At 45.6% G+C, this 20,660-nt stretch overlaps 1 protein-coding gene across 3 annotated transcripts in view; it reads right to left on the bottom strand.

The window, feature by feature from the left end:
* Pebp4 (phosphatidylethanolamine binding protein 4) overlaps window positions 1–15,547 on the bottom strand; it is a 215,794-nt gene extending 200,247 nt beyond the window's left edge. For 2 of the 3 annotated variants that reach the window (XM_008770836.4, XM_039093942.2), the window contains exons 1-3: window positions 11,824–15,547; window positions 4,424–4,617; window positions 1,572–1,698 (exon numbers count right to left, since the gene is read on the bottom strand). In XM_008770836.4, coding sequence (XP_008769058.2) covers window positions 1,572–1,698; window positions 4,424–4,599 — 303 coding nt within the window. In that variant the 5' untranslated portion in view covers window positions 4,600–4,617; window positions 11,824–15,547. The remainder of the gene's footprint in view (window positions 1–1,571; window positions 1,699–4,423; window positions 4,618–11,823) is intronic. The other variant, XM_063274888.1, reaches the window with a different exon arrangement.
* Window positions 15,548–20,660: the final 5,113 nt, after the last annotated feature.

The raw sequence follows: 20,660 nt of genomic DNA, 5'->3' as shown, positions 1-20,660 counted from the left end.
CGGGATAAATAGGAGGCAACATGAAGGGCCACACGGTGCAACCTTTACAGTCCCCCTGGCTTCACCTTCTCCTGAGTCTGTTATGTTTCAGAAAGCATCAGGGCTGTACTAGTACCTCACCCCAGAACATCTATTAAATCCAGTGAAATCAGGCTCCTAACTGCTCTCCAGTTCCTCTCTCCAGGGAGGTCAGGAACTTGGCAGTCTACACCTCCATCTAGTGGGCCCCTGAGCAATAGCAACAGAGCTGGAGACTCCCTTGGGATTGATGAACTAATAAATTGCAGTGGAGCCAACGGTCCCATCCTTCAGGAATATGCTGGTTTCCATAGAATGTGATGGGCCGCTGTTGGGGTGGGGCTGGAATCTTGCCCAGTGTGGCAGCAGTAGCTGTCCTTTCTCTGTTCCTCTTGACTCCCCATAGGTATGACACTGCCTGAGGTCTTCTGCGAGAAGGGTCAGGGGGGGAGGGGAGGAAGTATTGCTGCTCAGTCTCCTGGAGGGAATACTGCACATTGGAAAGGCTGCGTATTGTCACAATTGCACTCAGGAAAGGTTAGTCAGCCAGCACAGTTCCCTATATCAGCCATATCAACGGCGAGATATCACATTTGATCTCCAATAGTGAAAACACTTGGAGGGAGACAGACAAGCCAGCCCCACCCACGTGCATGGGCAGTCCTGGTGATGCTGTTGTCTACGTTACCAGCTCTGTCATGCCTCACCACAATGTGCCTGACCAGGGTGGCACAGGGCCTCTTGGGGCTGCACTGGGGAGGAGCAAGATCCCTGTATCCCTTCCTGCCCTACTGCACAGAAGGGTCAACACCTTCTATCTATCCATTTGTGACTTGCCATATAACAGCCATGTCACTTCTGAATGCTAGTACTCCCTGCCTAGCAGTGAACAGGGGACCAGCCTCAGCCATTTGATGCTTTGTGGGCACCATCTGGGCCAGGAGACAACAAAAGGAAAACAACAAGCAGAAGAAAGAAATAGGAGACTTCCCTACTTCCCTGTATCCCGTTTGCAGGGCCTATCTCCAAGCTTTCCGGACCGTCAAGCTCAAGGAGCTTTCCAGAACAGGTATCAACAATTATTTCCCAGGAAAAGAAGTAGTTGGTCCCAATTCCTAAAACTCTCTGGTGTTCTGTTTTAGATAATTTTAAATACCAGAAGGACACATTTCATTCTGCAAGAATCCAGGGCTTCAGTCGTGGGTCGACTGTGGGAAAGACACAACCTCTAAGCCGATGGTTCTCAATCTGTGCACCACAACCTCTTTGGGGAAGTGCCAAATGACCTTTTCACAGGGGTCGCCTAAGACCATCTGCATATCAGATATTTACGTTAGGACTCATAGCAGTAAAAATTACAGTTATGAAGTAGCAAGAAAAATAATGTTATGGTTGGGAGTCAGCACATGAGGAACTGTACAAAGGATTAGGATTAGGAAGGTTGAACACCACCGTTCCAGGCTGTAGCTGCCTGAATCCTGCAAACCTGGCCCTGGGGAGCTAAAGGCAAGTTGGGGCCCCACATTCTCCTTCAGCCAACACAGTTCACTCACGTCCAAAGCCCCGTGGAACTTGACTATCGGCGACTGCCACGTCATGATCTTCCGTCTGTACTGATTACACTTAGGAACAACTTTACAGCTGATGTTCCCCATCTCCATGTAGAAAACTTCAAGGTTCCTATGGAGAGAGGGGGCAGTCGTTTCAGGCTGGGGTTTCAGCCAATCCTGAGGTTCGCAGGGCCACTGCAGTCCAGCCCAGTGCCGCTGGGCATGCAAAATTGAGTTGAGTTAAATTCTACACCTGACACTGGCCAGCTGTCTAACCCGAGAGCTGTGTGACTGAGACCTGATGCTTTTCTCCTAGGTCTCCTTGCCTGAGACAGGGACAGTGACTATCTCATGGGTCTCGTGTGAAGACACAGCACTGGTCAGTGGGGAGGGCCAAACCTGGTATGCTGTGAGTAGCCCAGGAAAAATAAGTGTCATCCTTAGTATACCAGAGATCGGCTCCAGGACCCATGGACACTCTGAGATGTATGAATCCCTCAAGAAAGTGGTATGATATCTGCATTAACACACACACACACACACACACACACACACACACACACACACACACACAGGTCTTTCTGTGTACAGATCATTTTGGTAGTGTTTATGATACATACAGCAAAACTGCTGCATGGTGGTACCCTGTAGGAAATGAAGTCAAAGGGCTGTGCATGCTCAATGCCTAAGCCATGTGTGTGTGCAAGTGTATGCATATGTGTGTGCATGTTTATGCTTGTGTATGTGTGTATATCTATGTATGTGTCTACACGTGTGTTGTTTATGTGTATGCATGTGTATGTGCATACATATCTGTATGTATGCATGTGTGTACGCCTGTGTGACTGTATGGTAACCAGGGACTTGTACACACCAGGCAGGGATGGGTTTGCTTTTTCAGTTCTATCCACAGCAGCATTCTAACGACTACTTGGCTTACTTCTGCCTCTGCTACTATTCATTGCAGGTAGCAAGATGTGAGGAGACAGAGAGGACTTTCTCAAACAAAAGAGAGACAGTCTACACATGGCAAGGACTTGGAAAAACTGAGGGTTGGAAGGAGGTCAATTGAAGACAGAGGGGCCTCCCAACCCTGTACTGCTATGGGGTCACTGAAAGGGTTAAGCGATTAGTGTCAGTAACCCTGTTTGGTGAACAGGCTCAGAGCTAGAGAAACTGTTTGCCATGGGCTCTGGGGAATAGTTCTATCTTCTTGTTGGCCACCCTTCTCCAAAGGGCATTACCAGCCCAATGTGTGAAGGCAACATGCTGCTTCACATAAGAAGATACATCAAGGAGCACGGGTGGGTGACAAGGTATTGATAAACTTACAGACTCATAAAAATGCTTTTAATGAGAGAGAACTTGTGATTGTCTTGTGCAGTTCCTTAAGCAAAATGAGGGGAAATGGGCTAAAGTTAAAGAAGAGAGCCCTAGGCCTGGGGGGGGGGCGCTCTGAAGGTCTGACATCTTCCCCTAGGCCTGGAGGGGGAGGGGGAGATGCTCTAAAGGGCTGACATCTTCCTCATGGCTTTGGAAGACGTTCCCATCATGGGGAAGCAGCCCAGGACTATCGGTGCGGTGCGCGTTTACTGCAGCCCTGGAGGGTATAAAACAAAGCCAGATGGATAACCACAACTCTTTCACTTCTGAGATCAAGCCTACGTTCTGCCAGATGTAGCCACAACCTTGTCCCCCAAATCTTTCTTAATGATAATTTATCTCCACTCGAAACAGAAGTAACATTTCTCCTTTATAGATTCCTGCCCCTTAAGCACTAAGTCCAACATTCCAGAATTCTCTGCCAGACTTCACAAGAGGAACGGGCTCCCTAGTCAAGGCTAGAAGCTGAGTTAAGCAGGACTCCTCGGGAGAGACCCAGCACAGAGGTATTACTCAGTCCTCAGGGCTGACATGTCCATGCTGTGTCTTCTTTTCCAAGGCCACCTGTCACAAAGGCCTTGTGGCTTGAATGAGAAATGTCCTCTAGATATGAGCCCTCCTGTTTTGACTACTTGGTCTCTCACTGCTGTTAGGAAATGTCCTAGTTTTCTTTTGGTTGCTGTGGTAAAGCACTGACTAGACCAGCTTGGGAGAGGAAAGGATTTATTTCATCTTAACACTTTGCAGTCCATTGTGGAGGAAGCCAAGGCAAAAACCTAGAGGCAGAGACAGAAGCAGAATCCAAGGAGGAGCGCTACTTATTGGCTTGTTTTCCAAGGCTTTCTCAGCTAGCTTTCTTATAAGATAGGACCAGTGCCTAGGGGTGGCACTATCCACAGTAGGCATAGCTCTCCCGTATCAATGGTCACTGATTGGAGGCAATACTTCTTCCGTGGTGATTCTAGTTTGGCTCAAGTTTTCCTCAGTCACCAACTTGGTATGGGGATGGCAGAAAAGTGAAAAGGAAAGGGGGAAGCTCAGGGTGGCTCCAGAGACTCAGGTTTCTAACCTGTATACTGTGAAGAGAGTGCAGAATTCCAGGGACTGCAGCTGGTGACCACCCAGAGAGGGGACCTTGTGCCTTCTGAAGGAATGCAGGTAATGCAGCTGGGACCACAGTGCTTGAGGGCTCCCTGGCAAAACACACACAAGCCTACTATTGACAAATTAACCTTGGAGTCTGCTTTTATTTCCGTTCTGATGCAGCTTTGTCTCAGAAGCCCCAGGGAGGGGGCTTTCTGGTGGGTTTGGATGACTAGCTGTAAATCTACAGGGTCTTCCACTCAGCACTCCCTCTGTTGAGTTGGTCTCCAGACTCTATGGTGGCCTGCTCTCACAAAAGTTGGCTAAGCCAGGGGGCCACTGAATTCTAGATTCACACTCCAGGAGGCCACCCCTTCCCACTTGCCTACCTGCATAGTGAAACATCTTCTTTTGGCAATGGTGGGAGAAAACATCCTCTTCCTCCTCCACCTCCTCCACCTCCTCCAGGTTTCCCTCCTCCGTCTGAGTTTGATGTCAATGAGAGGCCCACCCACAGGCCGGCTACAAGGAGGCTCAAGCCAAATGCTGCTGCAACCAGCTTCATTGTCACAGCCCTTGGCGACTAAAAGGAATAACAAAACAAACAAACAAACAAAAACCTGAGGTGATTCTGTGACCCTATGCAGGAGCTCTCCAACCCTCTAAGGCTCTGCTACAGGGATCCTCCTGGTAGCCAGAGCTCTGTCTGAGAGGCACAGCAGTAGGGTGCCAACAGTCTGAGCTCCAGCCATTTGTCTACTACCCAGCTGTATGCACTTTGGGAGGACTTAGACCTGCTCCAAGCTGGACTGTATTTACTGTTCCGGCTGAGGTTCCTCCATAGCAGGACATAACTTTGTTGTCACTCTTCAGGCTGCTAGCTCTGAAGAAGAGTATGAAAAAAAATGCTTGATAAGTAAGTTTAGGGTTCTAGCCTTGGGCTTGAGGGCTGACTCCAGGCTGGAGAGGACTCTGGGTTTAACTGAGGTGTGTGTGTGTGTGTGTGTGTGTGTGTGTGTGTGTGTGTGTGTGCGTGTGTGTTTATCCTTCAACTGTTCTTTTAAAAAAATATTTACTTATTTACACTATATATAAGTACACGGTAGCTAACTTTGGACACACCAGAAGAGGGCATCAGATCTCATTACAGATGGTTGTGAGCCACCATACGATTGCTGGGATTTGAACTCAGGACCTCTGGAAGAACAGTCAGTGCTCTTAACCAGTGAGCCATCTCTCCAGCCCTCAATTACTTTGTTTTATCTCCCACTTTTCTGCTACCTGTGTCCATGGCCTCTGGGCCACCAGAACATCAAGATGGTTGGATAGAGCGCTCCTGCGTGAGAAAGGCTGCTGTGCAGAATGGGGTCCTTACTTAGAGACCAGTTCTAAAATGCCACTTGGGGGACACACCTGGCTATGCCTTGCAGTGTGCTGAGTTCAGCACACTCCCAAAGTAACAGCATCTGAAGAAATGGACAGGTGAGCATTGAAGGTGAGCAGGAAGCATCTGTCCAAATCTGAGCAGGAAACAAAGGCTCCTAGGCTGAAACATGGCTCATCCTCAAAGTAGCCCTTCAGTGGGGCTTGCAACTCTGATTGGAGTCCACAACAGAGACTGGAGAGGTGTGAGACACTCTGTTGATTCAGGGACTGGGGACTTTGACTCCCACTTTATGCTCTAGTAACTGACAAGCTGATAGGGAGGACTTTTCCTCACTGAGCTATATGGTGCCCCCTCTCTAGAACATGTCAATAGCCCCTGACACCCTTAGCCCTCACTTAGGAAAATAAGATGAGAGGGTATGGGGCCTGATTCTGAGTGGAACTCTTTCCTGCTTCTGCTTCCAGGACCCCAAACTCTAACAGGGAAGCCCTTGTTATGCTTCTACCAACTAAATGAATCCTTAAGTCTCACACTCTGAAGCATGACAAGCACACCTGACTCTCTGCCCTAAGAACTGACTGTCAACACCACCTTAAGTAGGAAAGGAAATGTCAAGCATTGAAAAAGAAGGGGGTCTTACACTAAGTGCTCATGGGGTAAGCTAACCATTCCTTAGATGCATCAATCCACCCACCCCTCAACTATCTATCTATCTATCTATCTATCTATCTATCTATCTATCTATCTACCATCCATGCACCCACCCACCCATTCAACCTTCTATCTGTCTATCTATCTTCCATTCATCCATCTACACACCTATTCCACTATCTATCTTTATCTCTCCATTCACACATGCATTCATTCACCCATTTATCCATCCATCCATCCATCCATCCATCCATCCATCCATCCCTCTATCTAGTTACATGCCAGGTTATGGGCCAATTGTTGTGCCTGTTCTCACAAAGCTTATAGGTCATCCAGAGCCAGAGGATGGTATTGCCTGGGGAAGATGGCAGCTGAATTCCTGGTACCCTTCTCAAAGTGGAGAGGGCAGAATAAACTTTACTTTCTTTAACCATCAGGAGATAGCCCACAAGACGGTCATCTAACCCAAGCCTCAATGGAGAAAAGACACAACAGGGACTTTGGACCCACAGATACCCGGGACAAAAATGACAGATTGAAATACAGCTCAGAAGGAGCATCTGGGAGTGAGCTGCTTTGGAAATGAAGATATTCAAAAGAATCTGTGTATAGCAGAATTAAGAAATCCACATCCAGGTCCATATGTGACATCTGCTTTCTTGTAGTCTTATCCCTAGGCTCAGATCAAATCTCAAGCCCAGGCAAGAATGACAGCCTGGAGATGGTGGAGAGTTGGCAATTTGGGTGAGTCAGGCACTTTGATCATTCAATTTTTATGTCAAATAGAAACTGGGCATCATCACTCACTCCTAAGATAAACCGAAGGAGACCTAGCCTGAGACATGTATTTGAACAACTGAAAAAACGAAGACAAGAGAAACTCTTGAAAGAAGCAGGAAAAGATGTGACTTGTTCCATATAGAAACCTCAATAACCATTGCCAGTCGACTCCTCGAGAGGAATCTAGGAGGCCAGTCAGAAATGTTATCGTGTTTTTGCAGTACTAAAACAAGCAACAAACGAACAAACCAACAGTCAACCAAGAACTCGATAATCCAGTAAGTCTACCCTCCAAATGGGATAGAAAAATCAGCCATGTAGCTAGGAAAACAGATGAGGAGGGAATTCTTTATCAGCAGAGTTATATGGCAAGAGATGTGAACCAAATGTTCAGGTAGAAATAAAAACAAGGTAAATTAGATGAAAAATAGATATGAAGTTACCCATCAGAGACAAAAGTAAACAAAAATAAAGGTTTGTTATTTCCATGTTAATGTGTAACTTCCCTTTTAAAGACAAGCTTTAGGGGTTGGGGATTTAGCTCAGTGGTAGAGCACTTGCCTAGCAAGCACAAGGCCCTGGGTTCAGTCCCCAGCTCAGAAAAAAAGAAAAGAAAAAAAAAGACAAGCTTTAAAGACAATAGATATGAGGAATCATAAATATTTACCAGCAGGTAAACAGCAACACATCAGCAACATAAAAAAATGGAAGACAACACAGAGCTCTATAGAAACATGTTTTTATAAATAATCTAAGTTATACCACATCTATTCAAGTTGGATTATGATAGCTTTTAAAAGTCTTATGTCATCCACATGACAACCACAAAGTCAGTCTGTACATTATACCCAAAAGGAGATTAGAAGTTGATCAAATGTTTCACCTCCAAAAAAACTCAATTAGTCACAGGGAAGAGTGGAAATGGGGTAGGGGAAGCTAAAAACAAATTTTTAAAAATGGTCAAGCAAGTCATCAACTATCAGTAACTACTTTAAATTTAAATTGCCCAAGCGTCCCAGTCAAAACTTGCAGGAAAAAGTTACAGATTGGCAGGTTAAAGAGAACACAATTTTACTCTAGTGTGATAATATACACCTCGAAAGAGGCAGGACGGTCTTTGTGAGTTCAAAGCCATCCTGGTCTACATAGCATGTGTCCAGGCCAACCAGAGATACACAGTGAGATCATGTCTCAAAACAAACAACTTCCACCACCACCCATGGGCCTGGAGAGAGGGCTCAGTGGTTAAGAGTGCATGCTGCTTTTGCAGAAGACAGGGGTTTTGGGTCTTGGTAACCACATGTGGCAGCTAACAATTGACTGCAACTCTAGTTACAGATGTTCCAGCACCCTCTTTAGATCTCCACAAGCACTGCCTGCATGTTGTGTGCATACACTCAGGTAAAATAGCCATACACATAAAGAGTCAATTCCCCAAGAAGGTTGATATCATCAGGCTATGTATGCTTGGGTGTTAGAAGCTCTGTTTCTTGTGACTGTGTTGAAAACTAGAAAATGCAGAACCTGGGCTCAAGAGTTGACTCAGTGGTTAAGGACACTCATTGTTTCCAAAGACCTAGTTTTGATCTCCAGCACCCACATGGAAACTCATCACCTCCTCAGACACCAAGAATATATGTGGTGCACAGAGGCAGACAAGTCTAAAACTGAAGAGAGGGGGGAGGGGAAGAGGGAGAGAGAGAGAGAGGGAGAGAGAGAGAGCGAGAGAGCGCCACAGTCTAGCATGGCGGTACTTGTCCATAATTTCAGTACTTGGTGGAAATTGAGGCAGGAAGATCACTGGGACTACAACAATGAGTTCTAGACCTGCCTAGGTTACATATAGAGACCCTTTTTCAATAAACATTGAAACAACAAGAAAATCAAAACAAAACAAACAAAAAACACCAAGGAAATCAAAGATGGAAGAGACTATTAAGAAGTGCTTTAGTGACTAAGGGTCCAAGGGAAGGAGCTAGTGGTCCCTATTATAAACGGTGACTCTCTGGCTTCTTGCTTTAGGTGATCTCTATGTCTTGCACTGGATCGACCATTTTGGTGCCACGTGATGCAGCCAGGGGGTTGTTGGTACCATGCTCTTGTACCAACAAAATTATAAGCTAAATAAACCCCCATTTCTTTATAAAATAACTACCCTTGAGTATTTTCTGTTAGCCACAAACAAAAACACACTAATATAAACACATAACAATTGTAGATATATATCCAGTAAGCATCAACAATCTGAACTATGTGAAGTTTGCAAACACTGGCAGACTTAAATAGAGAAATGGGTAACTTGGAAACAGTTGAAGAACTCAATAGTATACTTTAGCTTTTTTAAATTTTATGTATTTATTCAGGGGGGTGTGCACAGACCATGGCATACATGTGGAGGTTTTGTTTTTTTTAAAGATTTATTTATTTGTTTTATGTAAGTACACTGTACACTGTCATGGTCTTAATGACACACCAGAAAAGGGTGTCGGATCCCATTACAGATGGTTGTGAGCCACCAAGTGGTTTCTGGGAATTGAACTCAGGACCTCTGGGAGAGCAGCCAGTGCTCTTAACCACTGAGCCATCTCTCCAGCCCCACATGTGGTGGTTAAAAGACAATTTATGGGAGTTATTTCCTTTTACCTCCCAGGTCCTGGGAATTAAACCCTGATCGTTAGGCTTGGCTCCGCAGTAAGTGTCTTTACCTATTGGGCCATTCCGGTAAAGACATAGAGGATCTGAACAATACTATAAACCTATGGAATGAATCAAGATAAACCTAACAGCCCACTCAATGAAATGATAATGACCGTGTTCCAAAATTAAACACAGGGAACATTTTCCTATGTACTGTGTTAGGACACAACAGCAAGTCTCAATGGATATAAATTGTGGGACTCATACAGCCTGTGTTTTGGATTCTGTGGAGTGAGACTAGAAAATAACATGATCAAACTTGGAGACCTCCGTACTCTCCTGAAAGGGCTTAGTGGGTAAAGGTGCTTGGTGCAAGCCTGAAGAAGAAATACTGGAAACATCCCAAACAGGTTGAAATGAAATAGCATACATTTTTGGCAATGCTGGGAATCAAACCCAGGGTCTCACACATGCTAGGGAAGTCATCTATCACCAAAGGATATCCCTAGTCCATCAACAGCACATCATTAAACCGACAAAGAGATTATTAGAGAACTCAGAGGATAACCAGAGAGAAATGAAGTTAAAACACAATATACCAAAGTAGATGGGATATAGAGAAAGCTGGAAGTGATCTCAGATCACTGAAAACAGGAACATTAAGATAATGAATGTGGGGCTGGAGAAATGGCTCAGAGGTTAGGAGCACTGACTGCTCTTCCAGAGGTCCTGAGTTCAATTCCCAGCAACCACATGGGGGCTCACGACCATCTATGAGAGCTGGTGCCCTCTTCTGACCTGCAGGTGTACATAATAAAAATATCTTTAAAAAAAAAAGATAATGAATGTGATGTTGTGGTGCCTTTAATCCCAAAACAGGCAGAGCAAGCAGAGGTAGGTGAATCTCTGAGTTCAAGGCCAGCCTGTTCTACAAAGAAACCCTGTATTGAAAAAGAAAGAGAGGTGGGGAAGGGGGAGGGAGGGAGGAAAGGAAGTGGGAGGGGAAAGAAAAGGGAAACAAAGAAAAGAAAACAGTGAAGGAACTGGAAAGAGAGCACCATAGTTAGAAAAACATACTGATCTTCCAAAATTTTGGGCAACTCACAACCACCTGTAATTCTAGCTCCAGGATATTTGGTGCATGTACAATACTCACATAAATGTTTGGTACATACTCACATAAATGTTGTTTTAAAGCAGGAAATGCTTACATCAAAAAAGAAACTGAGGGTTGCATGTGTGTGTGCATGCCTTTAATCCCAGTATACAGGAGGCAGAGACAAAAAAAATCTCTGTGAGTTCAAGGTTAGACAGTCAACATAGAGAGTTCAAGCCACAATACATGCATTGTGGTCTAATGATATCCAATAAAGATACTAAGAACACAAAACAGAAACCACCATGTCAACACATGGGGATTGCTAGCTATAACGCCAGATAACCCCATGCCAAAGAACATACCATACATAAAAATGGAGTCACAGTGAGTCACAACTTTAAATCTTAGAACAACTATAGAACCCAGAAGAAAACACGGGAGGAAACTGTCATAGGATTGCAAGGACTTAGCAATGACATAACATTTTTTTTTATGCCAAAAAGCACAAGGACCGGAAGCAAAAGAGACAAGCCAGATGTCAACAAAATTGGACCTCACTTTCTTCTTCTAAGGACAGACTCAATCTGTGAGTCCCCATATTTCCAAGGGTGGGAAGAGACAGGGTTATTTTTGTTGTTGTTGTTTTGTTTGTTTTGTTTTGTTTTCCTGTTTCACGGAAGGAATGAGGAGGCCACAAAAGAAGGAAATGTGGACCTGGAGAAATGGCCCAGGAGTTAGGAGTGCTTGCTACTCTTGCAGAGGATGGACATTTGGTTCCCAGGACCCACAACTGCCTATGATGCCAGCTAGGGGTTACAACGCCTCTTCTGACCTCTATGGATGCCTACACACACATGATATATACAGGCATACACATAAATTAAAATGAAAATATTCTAAGGAAGGAAGCATGCTAAGAGACTGTCAGAATGAGCCTTGCTAAGGTCACTTGTGCTCTTTGCCTAGCCCAGAGCCCCAGCAATTGGAAACATTCCAGTGCTCTCTACAGAGACGATTAGAGAAGTGTTTATGCTCAGAGACAAGCACTTAGAAATGCTACAAATGATGTATTCAAATCACATGATGATGGAGGGTTTAGAAAATGTTATCCTTGACACTAATTTCTGTCAGCTCTCTAGGCCAAGTTTCTGCATCTCAGTCTCTCTGCTTTTTAAACTCTGGCTTGTGGAAAGTCCCTATGTCACACCAGGAGCCAAAAGTGCATCTTCACTTACCCGGCCTAAGGCATTATATATTGGATTGCCTCCGCCCTCTCCTGGGGGATCTTGATCCGTTTTGAAGCTGACAGAGGTCCCTTCAGGGTACCCTCACTGTATTTGTCTAATGGGATGAAGATTAACCGGTATTGAAGACCTATAATTCTTAGAGAATGTTTGCAGAGGGAGCACAGGACAGGGGAAGCAGTTGGCTGTTGGGGAGGCAGTTGGAGAAAGTTCCAGAGAAGTTCCAAAGACGTGCTTTTAGTTTCGATGGGAGAGGATAGGAAAAGAAGTGTGGGAGAGGTTGCTGTCCTCCAAAGGATTCCAAGGTGGAGAGCGGGAACTTCAGGAGCAGCTCTTTCTCCCTTCCTCTTATATTTCAAGGGACACTATAGATGCAGGAGGAGAGAGCTGCAGATGGATGCAGAAAGTCAAAGAGCTGGATCCAGCATTTAGAGACAGATGAACAGGATCCGAGTAAGCGCAAACTGCAGGAAGGTTCAGACAGAAAGCTTCCTTGGAGCCTTTTGCCTCCCCAACCTGTGTGGCCTACAGAAATTTGAACAAAGGATTCGATTCCTGTCTCCACGGGTACAATTGTCCTAAAAATCTGCAAGCTCAAGACAAAACTATAGGTCTTAATAACCACACCTGGATTTACAAATTTAATTCCTTCTACAGAATTCCTTCCAAGAAAAGAAAGGAACCTAATGAATTTGAGAGCAGAGACACTGCAATCTCAATTGCTAGGTAAATGAAGGCAAGAAAGACTTGCAAGATCAAGGCCAGGCTGAGCTACAGAGGGGGTTCAAATTTAGTCCCAGCAACTTAGTGAGATCTTATATCAAAATCAAGCACAAAAAGGTAATTCCAGCACTTGGGAAGCAGAAGCAGGAGGATGTCGGTGAGTATAAGGCCAGCCTGGCCTATAGACGGAGTTACAGGACAGCCAGAGCTGTCATACAGAGAAGCCCTGTCCCAGAAAACAACTAAAACCTAAGTAATGCATCTCATTGGTAGAGTACTTGCTTCGTGTACATAAAACCCTGGGTTTGATCATACCATGGAAGGGTGGGTGTGGAAATCACATCTCTCAGGAGGCAGAGACAAGAGGGTCAAGAAGTTCAAGGTCATCTTCCACTGTATTCAAGGCCAGTCTGAGATACATGAAATATTATTTCAAAATAATATTATAAGGGGTGGGGCTGGGGGCGCTTGGGGTATGGTTCAATTATAAAGCACTTGCTTAATATACCCAATGCCCTACTTTTTAACCCCCTGTACTGGAAAGGAGAGAACAAGGAAAAAGAGAAAGGAAGAGGAGGAGGAAGAAAGAAAGGGAGGAGAAGAGGGAGGATGGGAGGGAGGGAGAAGTCACTGGAAACTCATGTACTAGCTGTTAGTTCATTTTCACCCCTAGCTATCCCTGTAATGGCGATCATACTCCTGGAGAATTCTGCCACACTCCCGGAGGGCAAGACTCAGGCATGGTTAGATGCTTCTTAGGAGAATCTGATGAGCTAAGCTGCCAGCTCCAAGTTGCTATGTTAAGCCTAGGTGAGCAGCAGGCATTTACTTCAGAGGTGCTGAAGGTAGGAAGATTCTGATTCTGCTGCTGCCCGGCTCAAAGCTTAGAATGCTTTACTCAAAATGAAAGAAGACAAAGGGGTAGAGTGTTGGCCTAGGATAGGCAAGTCCCTGGGTTTGATTCCTACTACTGCAAACATAACAAAGCAAAGACAGCAGCTCATGAGGTGCCAGCGAGTGCCAGTTCAGTAAGGGCATCCCTTCCAGATAGTCCCTGCTGCCATCAGGAGTCCTTAGAGCCGGTGATCTACAAAGGAGCCACGAGGTCTTCACAGTTACTGGCAACCTCCATCATGTTTTAGAAGTACCTCGGGAGGAAGCTTCAGGGCAGACATTTCTAACTGCCCCTGCAGTTTCCTGAACCTGTCCTGCAGGAAGGAAAGAAGAGATAAACAGACTTCCCATCTCTGCTCTCTGCTGTCTGCCTCCAGGTATCCTGCTCCACTGGATGACTGCACCACTGAGCCCATTCCAAAGACAGCGATAGTTCATGCTCCAATCTCCTGAGAGGATGTCTAACTTGCACTTCTCTATTCAATCCAGCCCTGTGTCCTAGGCCCCTGGTTTGCAGCTGAAAGCTTGGCATTCTTACCAAAGGGTACACAATCAGTGAATGGAAGAGCTGGATCCCAACCCAGATTCTTCTGTGTTCAAAGCCTGTGTGTTACCTACTCTTCCCCCTGGCTAAACTATCCTTGGCCACCTGTATTCTCTGTCTTCTCCCCAAAGGGCTGTGAACACAAATGTCCCTTCCTTGCAACAAGCCACCAATGTGGTTCACAGCTCCTCCAAACTGCAATGGCCACAGATCATGTGGGGGTCCTGTTTCTTGGATGCTCCCCCTGTGTCTTACCCTACTTACCCACTCACTCAACAGACAGTTTCTGGATCCTCTCCAGGCTGGATGCTGCCAGCCTCTGGTGCTTGGATATCTTGCTGTTACATCAGCATGGAATTAGAAAGGGGGACAAAATGGTCTGTCTCAGCCAGGTATGGAATGATGGCTTAGCTGTTTTCTTCTGAGGAAGGTGAGTGAACAACTCGTCAAATGCTAAACATCTTCGAGTCCACCGGATGTGCAAAGTAGCAATCTCAGCTTTCCATTCTATTGCCAGGCTGCACAAAGCAGCAGGCAGTTTAATGGGAAAGACAAGCATTTACTAAACCTACCATAAAATGTCAGATACTGTGTCGAGAAGGAACGAAAACTAAATAGCAGAGAACAAGTCCTAAGTTAAAGTGCTGTCACAGGTCAGGGCTAGGCTTAGGGCCATGGTCTCATGGGACTAGAATTGTGCATTGCATAGTGCCTCAGTGAGTCTTAGGGGCTGTGTTCTGTAAGTCATCTGTTCTTTGACAAAGACTAGAACACATTAACCCCAAGCCCTCATATCTGATCATGTGATTGCTGTACCGAGCAAGGTCAAGGATGGAACACAGTCAAGTCATTAAAGGCAAAATGGCCACCTCACAGCAAGTGTAACCTGTTGAGTGGGAGAGGCCCTAGCCCCTTGTCAGGTTATCCACAAATACCAGCCAAAAAAGCAAAGATCAGGCCAGGGGTAAGGCTGGGGTCTTGATCTTCACTTTGAGATCTCAGAGGAAAACTGAGCATGCCTTCTCACAATCCTTCTCTTGGTATGCCTACTCAGAGAGTGGGCTTGTCAGAGGATGCCTGCTAGGGATGAGTCAGATCTTTGTGCAGTTTATTCTGTCTTCCTTCAGAGGCAACCTTACCTGCGTAATAATTTCCCAAACAGTCCCAAGGCACGCAGGGGAAGTTAGAAGAGACTTGCCATCCTTTGCAGCTTCAGAGGAGAGAGGGATGGAGTGACCTGGAGGCAGATTTCTAATAGAAGAGTAACAATCATTGATGGGATGGGAAGTCTTCTGTTGGGCTCTGTGTGGATTCACAGGGTACCCTTTAGCAAAATATCCACACAGGTCACTGCAGAAAGGATTCTACTCTCAAATAAAGGGTGGATTTGGGGTTCTGGATTTTTAGCCTATGCTCTGTGGAGGAGCTTCAAGAATCTTTGTGTGGGGAGGGAAAGCCAAGTGGCTGGAGCACGGTTCTGTTTTCTGCATTAGGGTTCTATATTAGTTGGTTTTCATGTCACCATGATTGATAACCTGACAGAAATAAATTATGGGAAATAAGATTTATTTTGGTTCAGGGTTTCAGAAAGTACTAGTCCATCATAGTGAGAAAGACCTGGCAGAGTTACTCAAGTCTGTTGGACCAAAGGCTTAGCAAAAGCAGAAAGAGCTACAATGAAGAATCCAACAAGCTTCAGAGGCTTACCCCTAATGACCCACTTCTGCCAAGCTAGGCCATATCTCCAAAAGACTCCACAGCTTCTTAAAATAGCACAGCAAGTTGAGGAATACACATTCAAAACATGAGTCTATAAAGGACATTTCAGATCCAAATCATAACAGCTTCATTAATAATGATGGGACTGGTAAGGTTTTATGACCAGCCCAATGGGTGGACCAAACAATGAGCAAACTGATAGAAGATCAATATTGAAATCAGTGTACAAAAGGTAACATCCATGGCTTCTTCCATGGTGGATGCCATGACTGGTTTTATGTCAACTTAACACAAGCTAGAGTCATCTGAAAGAAAGCCTTCCATAAGATCCAGCTGTAAGGCATAATTAGTGATTGATGGGGGGAGGGCCCAGCTCATTGTGGGTAGAGCCATCCCTAGGTTCTATAAGGAAGCAGGCTGAGTAAGCCATGGGGCAGCACAGTAAGCAGCATCCCTCCATGGCCTCTGCATCAGCTCCTGTTTCCACGTTCCTACTCTGAGTTCCTGTCCTGACTTCCTTTGATAATGAACAGTGATATCAAGGGTAAGGCAGATTAAACCCTTTCTTCCCTAAGTTGTTTTGGTCATGGTGTTTTATCACATCGATAGTAACCCTAACTAGGACAATGAAAGAGGCATCTTCAAATAAACTTCTACCAAACAGAATTTTGTCCTGTGCCTAGGAAACTGATGCTTTGTGACAACTAAGGTTCTTCGTCCAGGCTCCAGGACAAGTTACCCTCTATGTCTCATCAAAACACCGTCAACCTCTTTGTCCCTCCTCTTCACCCTTGGTGACGTCCAGATTCACCGTCCTTTCTACTCTGATCTTGGCATTTATAGATAAATCTAGCACCACGGGTCTGAGATACAGCACACTCCGGCTTCTGGTGTCTCACTGCTTCCTCTTCTGAGTGGTTTCTCACCATTCTGCCTTGCTGTCCACTCCTCAGGGCTCAGCCTAGCACCATCTTCCAGAAGTGCTCCCTTCAGCAACTGGTCATGCAAGCTTCTTAATAACTTCCTTCTGGCTCTCCCATTCAGTCACTTCTTCACTCTACAACTATGTCTCAATCACATTCTTTCCTATTTACAAACTTTTACAGCCTCTCCCCTTCTTCAGCAAATCTCCCCCTACTCAAATTCCTATTTTGCAGAGAAGAATAGGAGTTATCAACAGCTTCCAGAATTGCCCCACCTTCCAACATAAAAAAGTCATCCTTCCAGGACTCTAAAGTCTTTCCTCTCTTCCTGCCTTCCGGCCTCTGCCTCCTGCCAATCGTTTATTTCTTTCCCTACTCTGCATTTTTGATTCCCCTCTCCATTTTATGTTAGAAGCACTTTCTAAGAATGTCTTCAAAAGTAGTCCAGAGTGGATGTTGAGATCCATTAACTGGCGCCCCCTTCTGGACAGAAATATATACTCCCTGTTCCCACCTTGCTGCTGACAGCACAGAGCTTAGTCCCCTGTAACTACCAAGGAGAGCTAGCTGTCTGGGCCACACTAAGATCCATTTTAAGGACAGGCCTCATTCAATGACTGATAAGGAAGCTTCGGGTTTATTTTATTAAGATTAGTTAGTCACATAGACACAACGGTGATTGTCCTAGCAGGAGAGTTTGACGTCCCTACATTAATGAAAGTGCCTCTGAAGCTGAGCACTGGCTTCACATGCATGGAGCCCTGGGATCAAATCGCAGCACACTCAAAAAGAAGAGTATCCCAAGGGCCTAAGGTACACTACAGGGTCACTTGATAAACCACGGTCACCTGGGAAACCAAATGGGGAGGAGGGAAATGTGACCAAGAACCTTTATTGAACTTCTACTGAAAATATTAATAAAGCGAAACAATGTCCATTGGCTCTATTTGACTAGTTTTGATAGCTTTAGGGTGTTCCTCTGCCCAGGTGTCAGAGCCTGCCCTACCCCAATTAGAGCACGATTAGGTAATAGCAGGTAAGCCCAAATGAAATGAATGAAAAGCATAGGGTTTGAATTGTTGTAAATGTAAAAGCTGTACTTATGGGCTGGAGAGATGGCTCAGCGGTTAAGAGCACTGACTGCTCTGCCAGAGGTCCTGAGTTCAATTCCCAGCAACCACATGTTGACTCAGAGCCATCTGTAATGGGATCTGATGCCCCCTTCCAGCATGTAGGTGTACAAGCAGATAGAGCACTCATACACTAAATAATCTTTTTTTAATGCTGTGTTGTGGGGAGTAGGGGTGTCATTTTTCAGCTCTAAGAAAGATCAACCTGGAGGATTAGCCAGTCTCTCAAGGGTCAGCAACCCCACTCCATATCAAGGCATCAGAGACAGATATTAGAAAGATTTGATATGTAGGTGGAGCAGGACCCTCCCTTCTCATACTCCTGATGGATGACTGAAGGCCCATCCCAGATCTGCAGCTCCAGCTAGCTCTGCAAAGGACTTTTATCTCTACATCACGGGCCCACTGCCCCAGCGGCTCCATCCATGCTGCTTCCCCCGACTCAGCTCTCCCTAAGATCCGCCCTACCTGCAGCACTCTGTCTTAGCATCTGTTTCCTGAGGAACCAATATAGATACTCTCTACACCCCCACAACCCCACTAACCACTGCTCCCCACCTCTCCTTCCCCACTACAGCCAACATCTTAGAGGAAGAGCCCCTGCTCCTGGACTTCTGTGTTCCGGTTGCCTCCCACTCCTCCAGTGTCAAGGCTAACACTTGCATGTTGACACCTCAACTCAGAAGACATGCTTCACCGCCCACATGCTGGACTCTGTGCGGACGGACACCTGGGCACTCCAGTCTCTGGTTGTTACTCTACCTTCCACCTCCTCACTGATCCTTTTCCTCTCTTGTGCAGATAGCTTGGCTCATCTTTTAAACATCACTGCCCCTTGAGTTCCTCTCTTTAAATTCTTGTCCTCTTACATTCTGCCACGACAACCTGGGCCTTGCCATTGCTTCAGCAAACCCTTACAGCCATGACTTCCCCCATCCGTGTTGGAACTCTTGCCCTGCTCAGCTAACTGTGGCTTGGACAGTCCCATTTGAATATTCCTCAGGTATCTCATGCTTGAACTTGAGTAGAACAAGCAGAATGGTCTCCTGTAAGTTTTCTCGTCCCTTCTCCTTGGTCTTAGTGTCCATCCACCCATTGCCCTGATCTCAGACTTGGAGTATTAGCTACCATGGCCCAGCTCCTTCCCCTGCTCAGATCAGTCAAATGCTGGTCTTTTTGAGACTCTTATCTGAATGTTATGGCTGACTTACCCACTAGGTACAGTGAGGAAGGCTCATAGTTCATACAGGGATCTGTACAACTGTTTCTATTAGAAGAAAATAAGAAGAAAAGGAACATGATCCATTCTAGAGTATATTTATCTCTGTGACAAGTGTAGACATCAAATGTAAGTTTTAATTGTGTGTGTATGTGTGTGTGCATGCACGTGCATGTGAATGTGTGTGTGCAGATGTGCATGTGTGTAAATATATATAGAAGTCAAAGGACAACCTTGGTGTCCTTTCTCAGGACTCATCAATCTTATCTTTCAGACAGTGTCCCTCTCTGGTCCTGGTCTCACCAATTGGGCAGTCTGACTGGCGACCAAGCCCCAGGAATCTACCTGTCTCCACCTTCGGATTGCAAGTGAATACCATGGGTTTTCACAGACTCAGGTCTTCAGGCTTGCAAGGCAAGCACTTTATCAACTAAGCTACCCTCCAAGCCTCTCAACTCATTATGTAGACCAGGGTGCCACTGAGTTCACAGAGGTCCATCGCCTTTGACTCTCAAGTGGTGGGATTAATGGGTGTGCACCACTGCTTCTGGCCAGTTTTAATTTTTGCTAATGGAGGAAGGAGTCCACTAACATCATCATGTTAGCTCACAAACATTTCCCCCCCAGGCACTCCTCCTTTGCCCTGTTTCACACTGTGGTGGTCTGAATGAAAATGGCCCCCATAGATTTATAGGAAGTATTTTTATTATAGGTGTGGCTTTGTTAGAGGAGGTGTGTCACTGGGGGGGCAGGGCTTTGAGGTTTCAGAAACTCAAGCTGAGCCTAGTAGCTCACTTTCTCTTCCTGCTATCTACAAATCCAGATATAGACCTCTCAGCTACCTCTCCAGCACCATGTCTGCCTGCCTGTTGTCATGCTTCCCACCATGACAATAATGGACTAAACCTCTGAACTGTAAGCTAGCCCTAATTGAATGTTTTCCTTTATAAGAGTTGCTGTGGTCAGGTGTCTCTTCATAGCAATAGAAACCCTACCATTTTGTCCTGTAACCAGATATCATTCCAAGCCACTTATGCCATGGGCCTCAGCAGCTCCCAAACCTAGAACCTCCATCACTGGGCCCATACCCAGACAGAGACCAGGACTCACTCTTCTACACACACACAGTTTCTGACACAACAGATCTGAGGTAAGGCCAGAGATTTGCTTTGCCACCCAGGCTTTGAGAACCCTCTGCCTCAGCTGTCACGTTGGAAAGCATTCTGCCATGCAGAGTTCTTTGTGGCTGTGGGGCATTTAATCACCCTCATCCTGCCTTTCAGAATCCATCTGCAATGGCTATAGTTTTTCATAAAGGTGATGGCATGCCTTGCATCTGGCCTCTGGGTCTTTGCACATTGACCCCTGTCCTCTGTCTAAATAGTCTATATCTATCAATTCCTCCCCTAGAACTGACTAAGCACCTTTTAACCTCCTGCACCTGCCCCCAAAATAGCCCTTGCACCCTCTCCTAAGGTCTTCACTGTTTTAGACCCCATTGTGATTTTATCAGCAAAGAGATGGTCTTTTTCACACCTGCTGAGAACCAGTTAGAAACACAAAGGACAATGACATTTAAAGAATGTCAGAGGAAGGACAGCTTACACCAGAACTGAGGAGGGCCAGCTGAAGAGGAAGAAAACCCAGCAAATATAAAGTAAGCCAAGGAAGGTGCA

Source organism: Rattus norvegicus, chromosome 15, assembly GCF_036323735.1.
Source record: "Rattus norvegicus strain BN/NHsdMcwi chromosome 15, GRCr8, whole genome shotgun sequence".
NCBI lineage: Eukaryota > Metazoa > Chordata > Mammalia > Rodentia > Muridae > Rattus > Rattus norvegicus.
The sequence above is the reverse complement of the archived record's forward strand: the minus strand, read 5'-3'. Positions and strand labels throughout refer to the sequence as shown.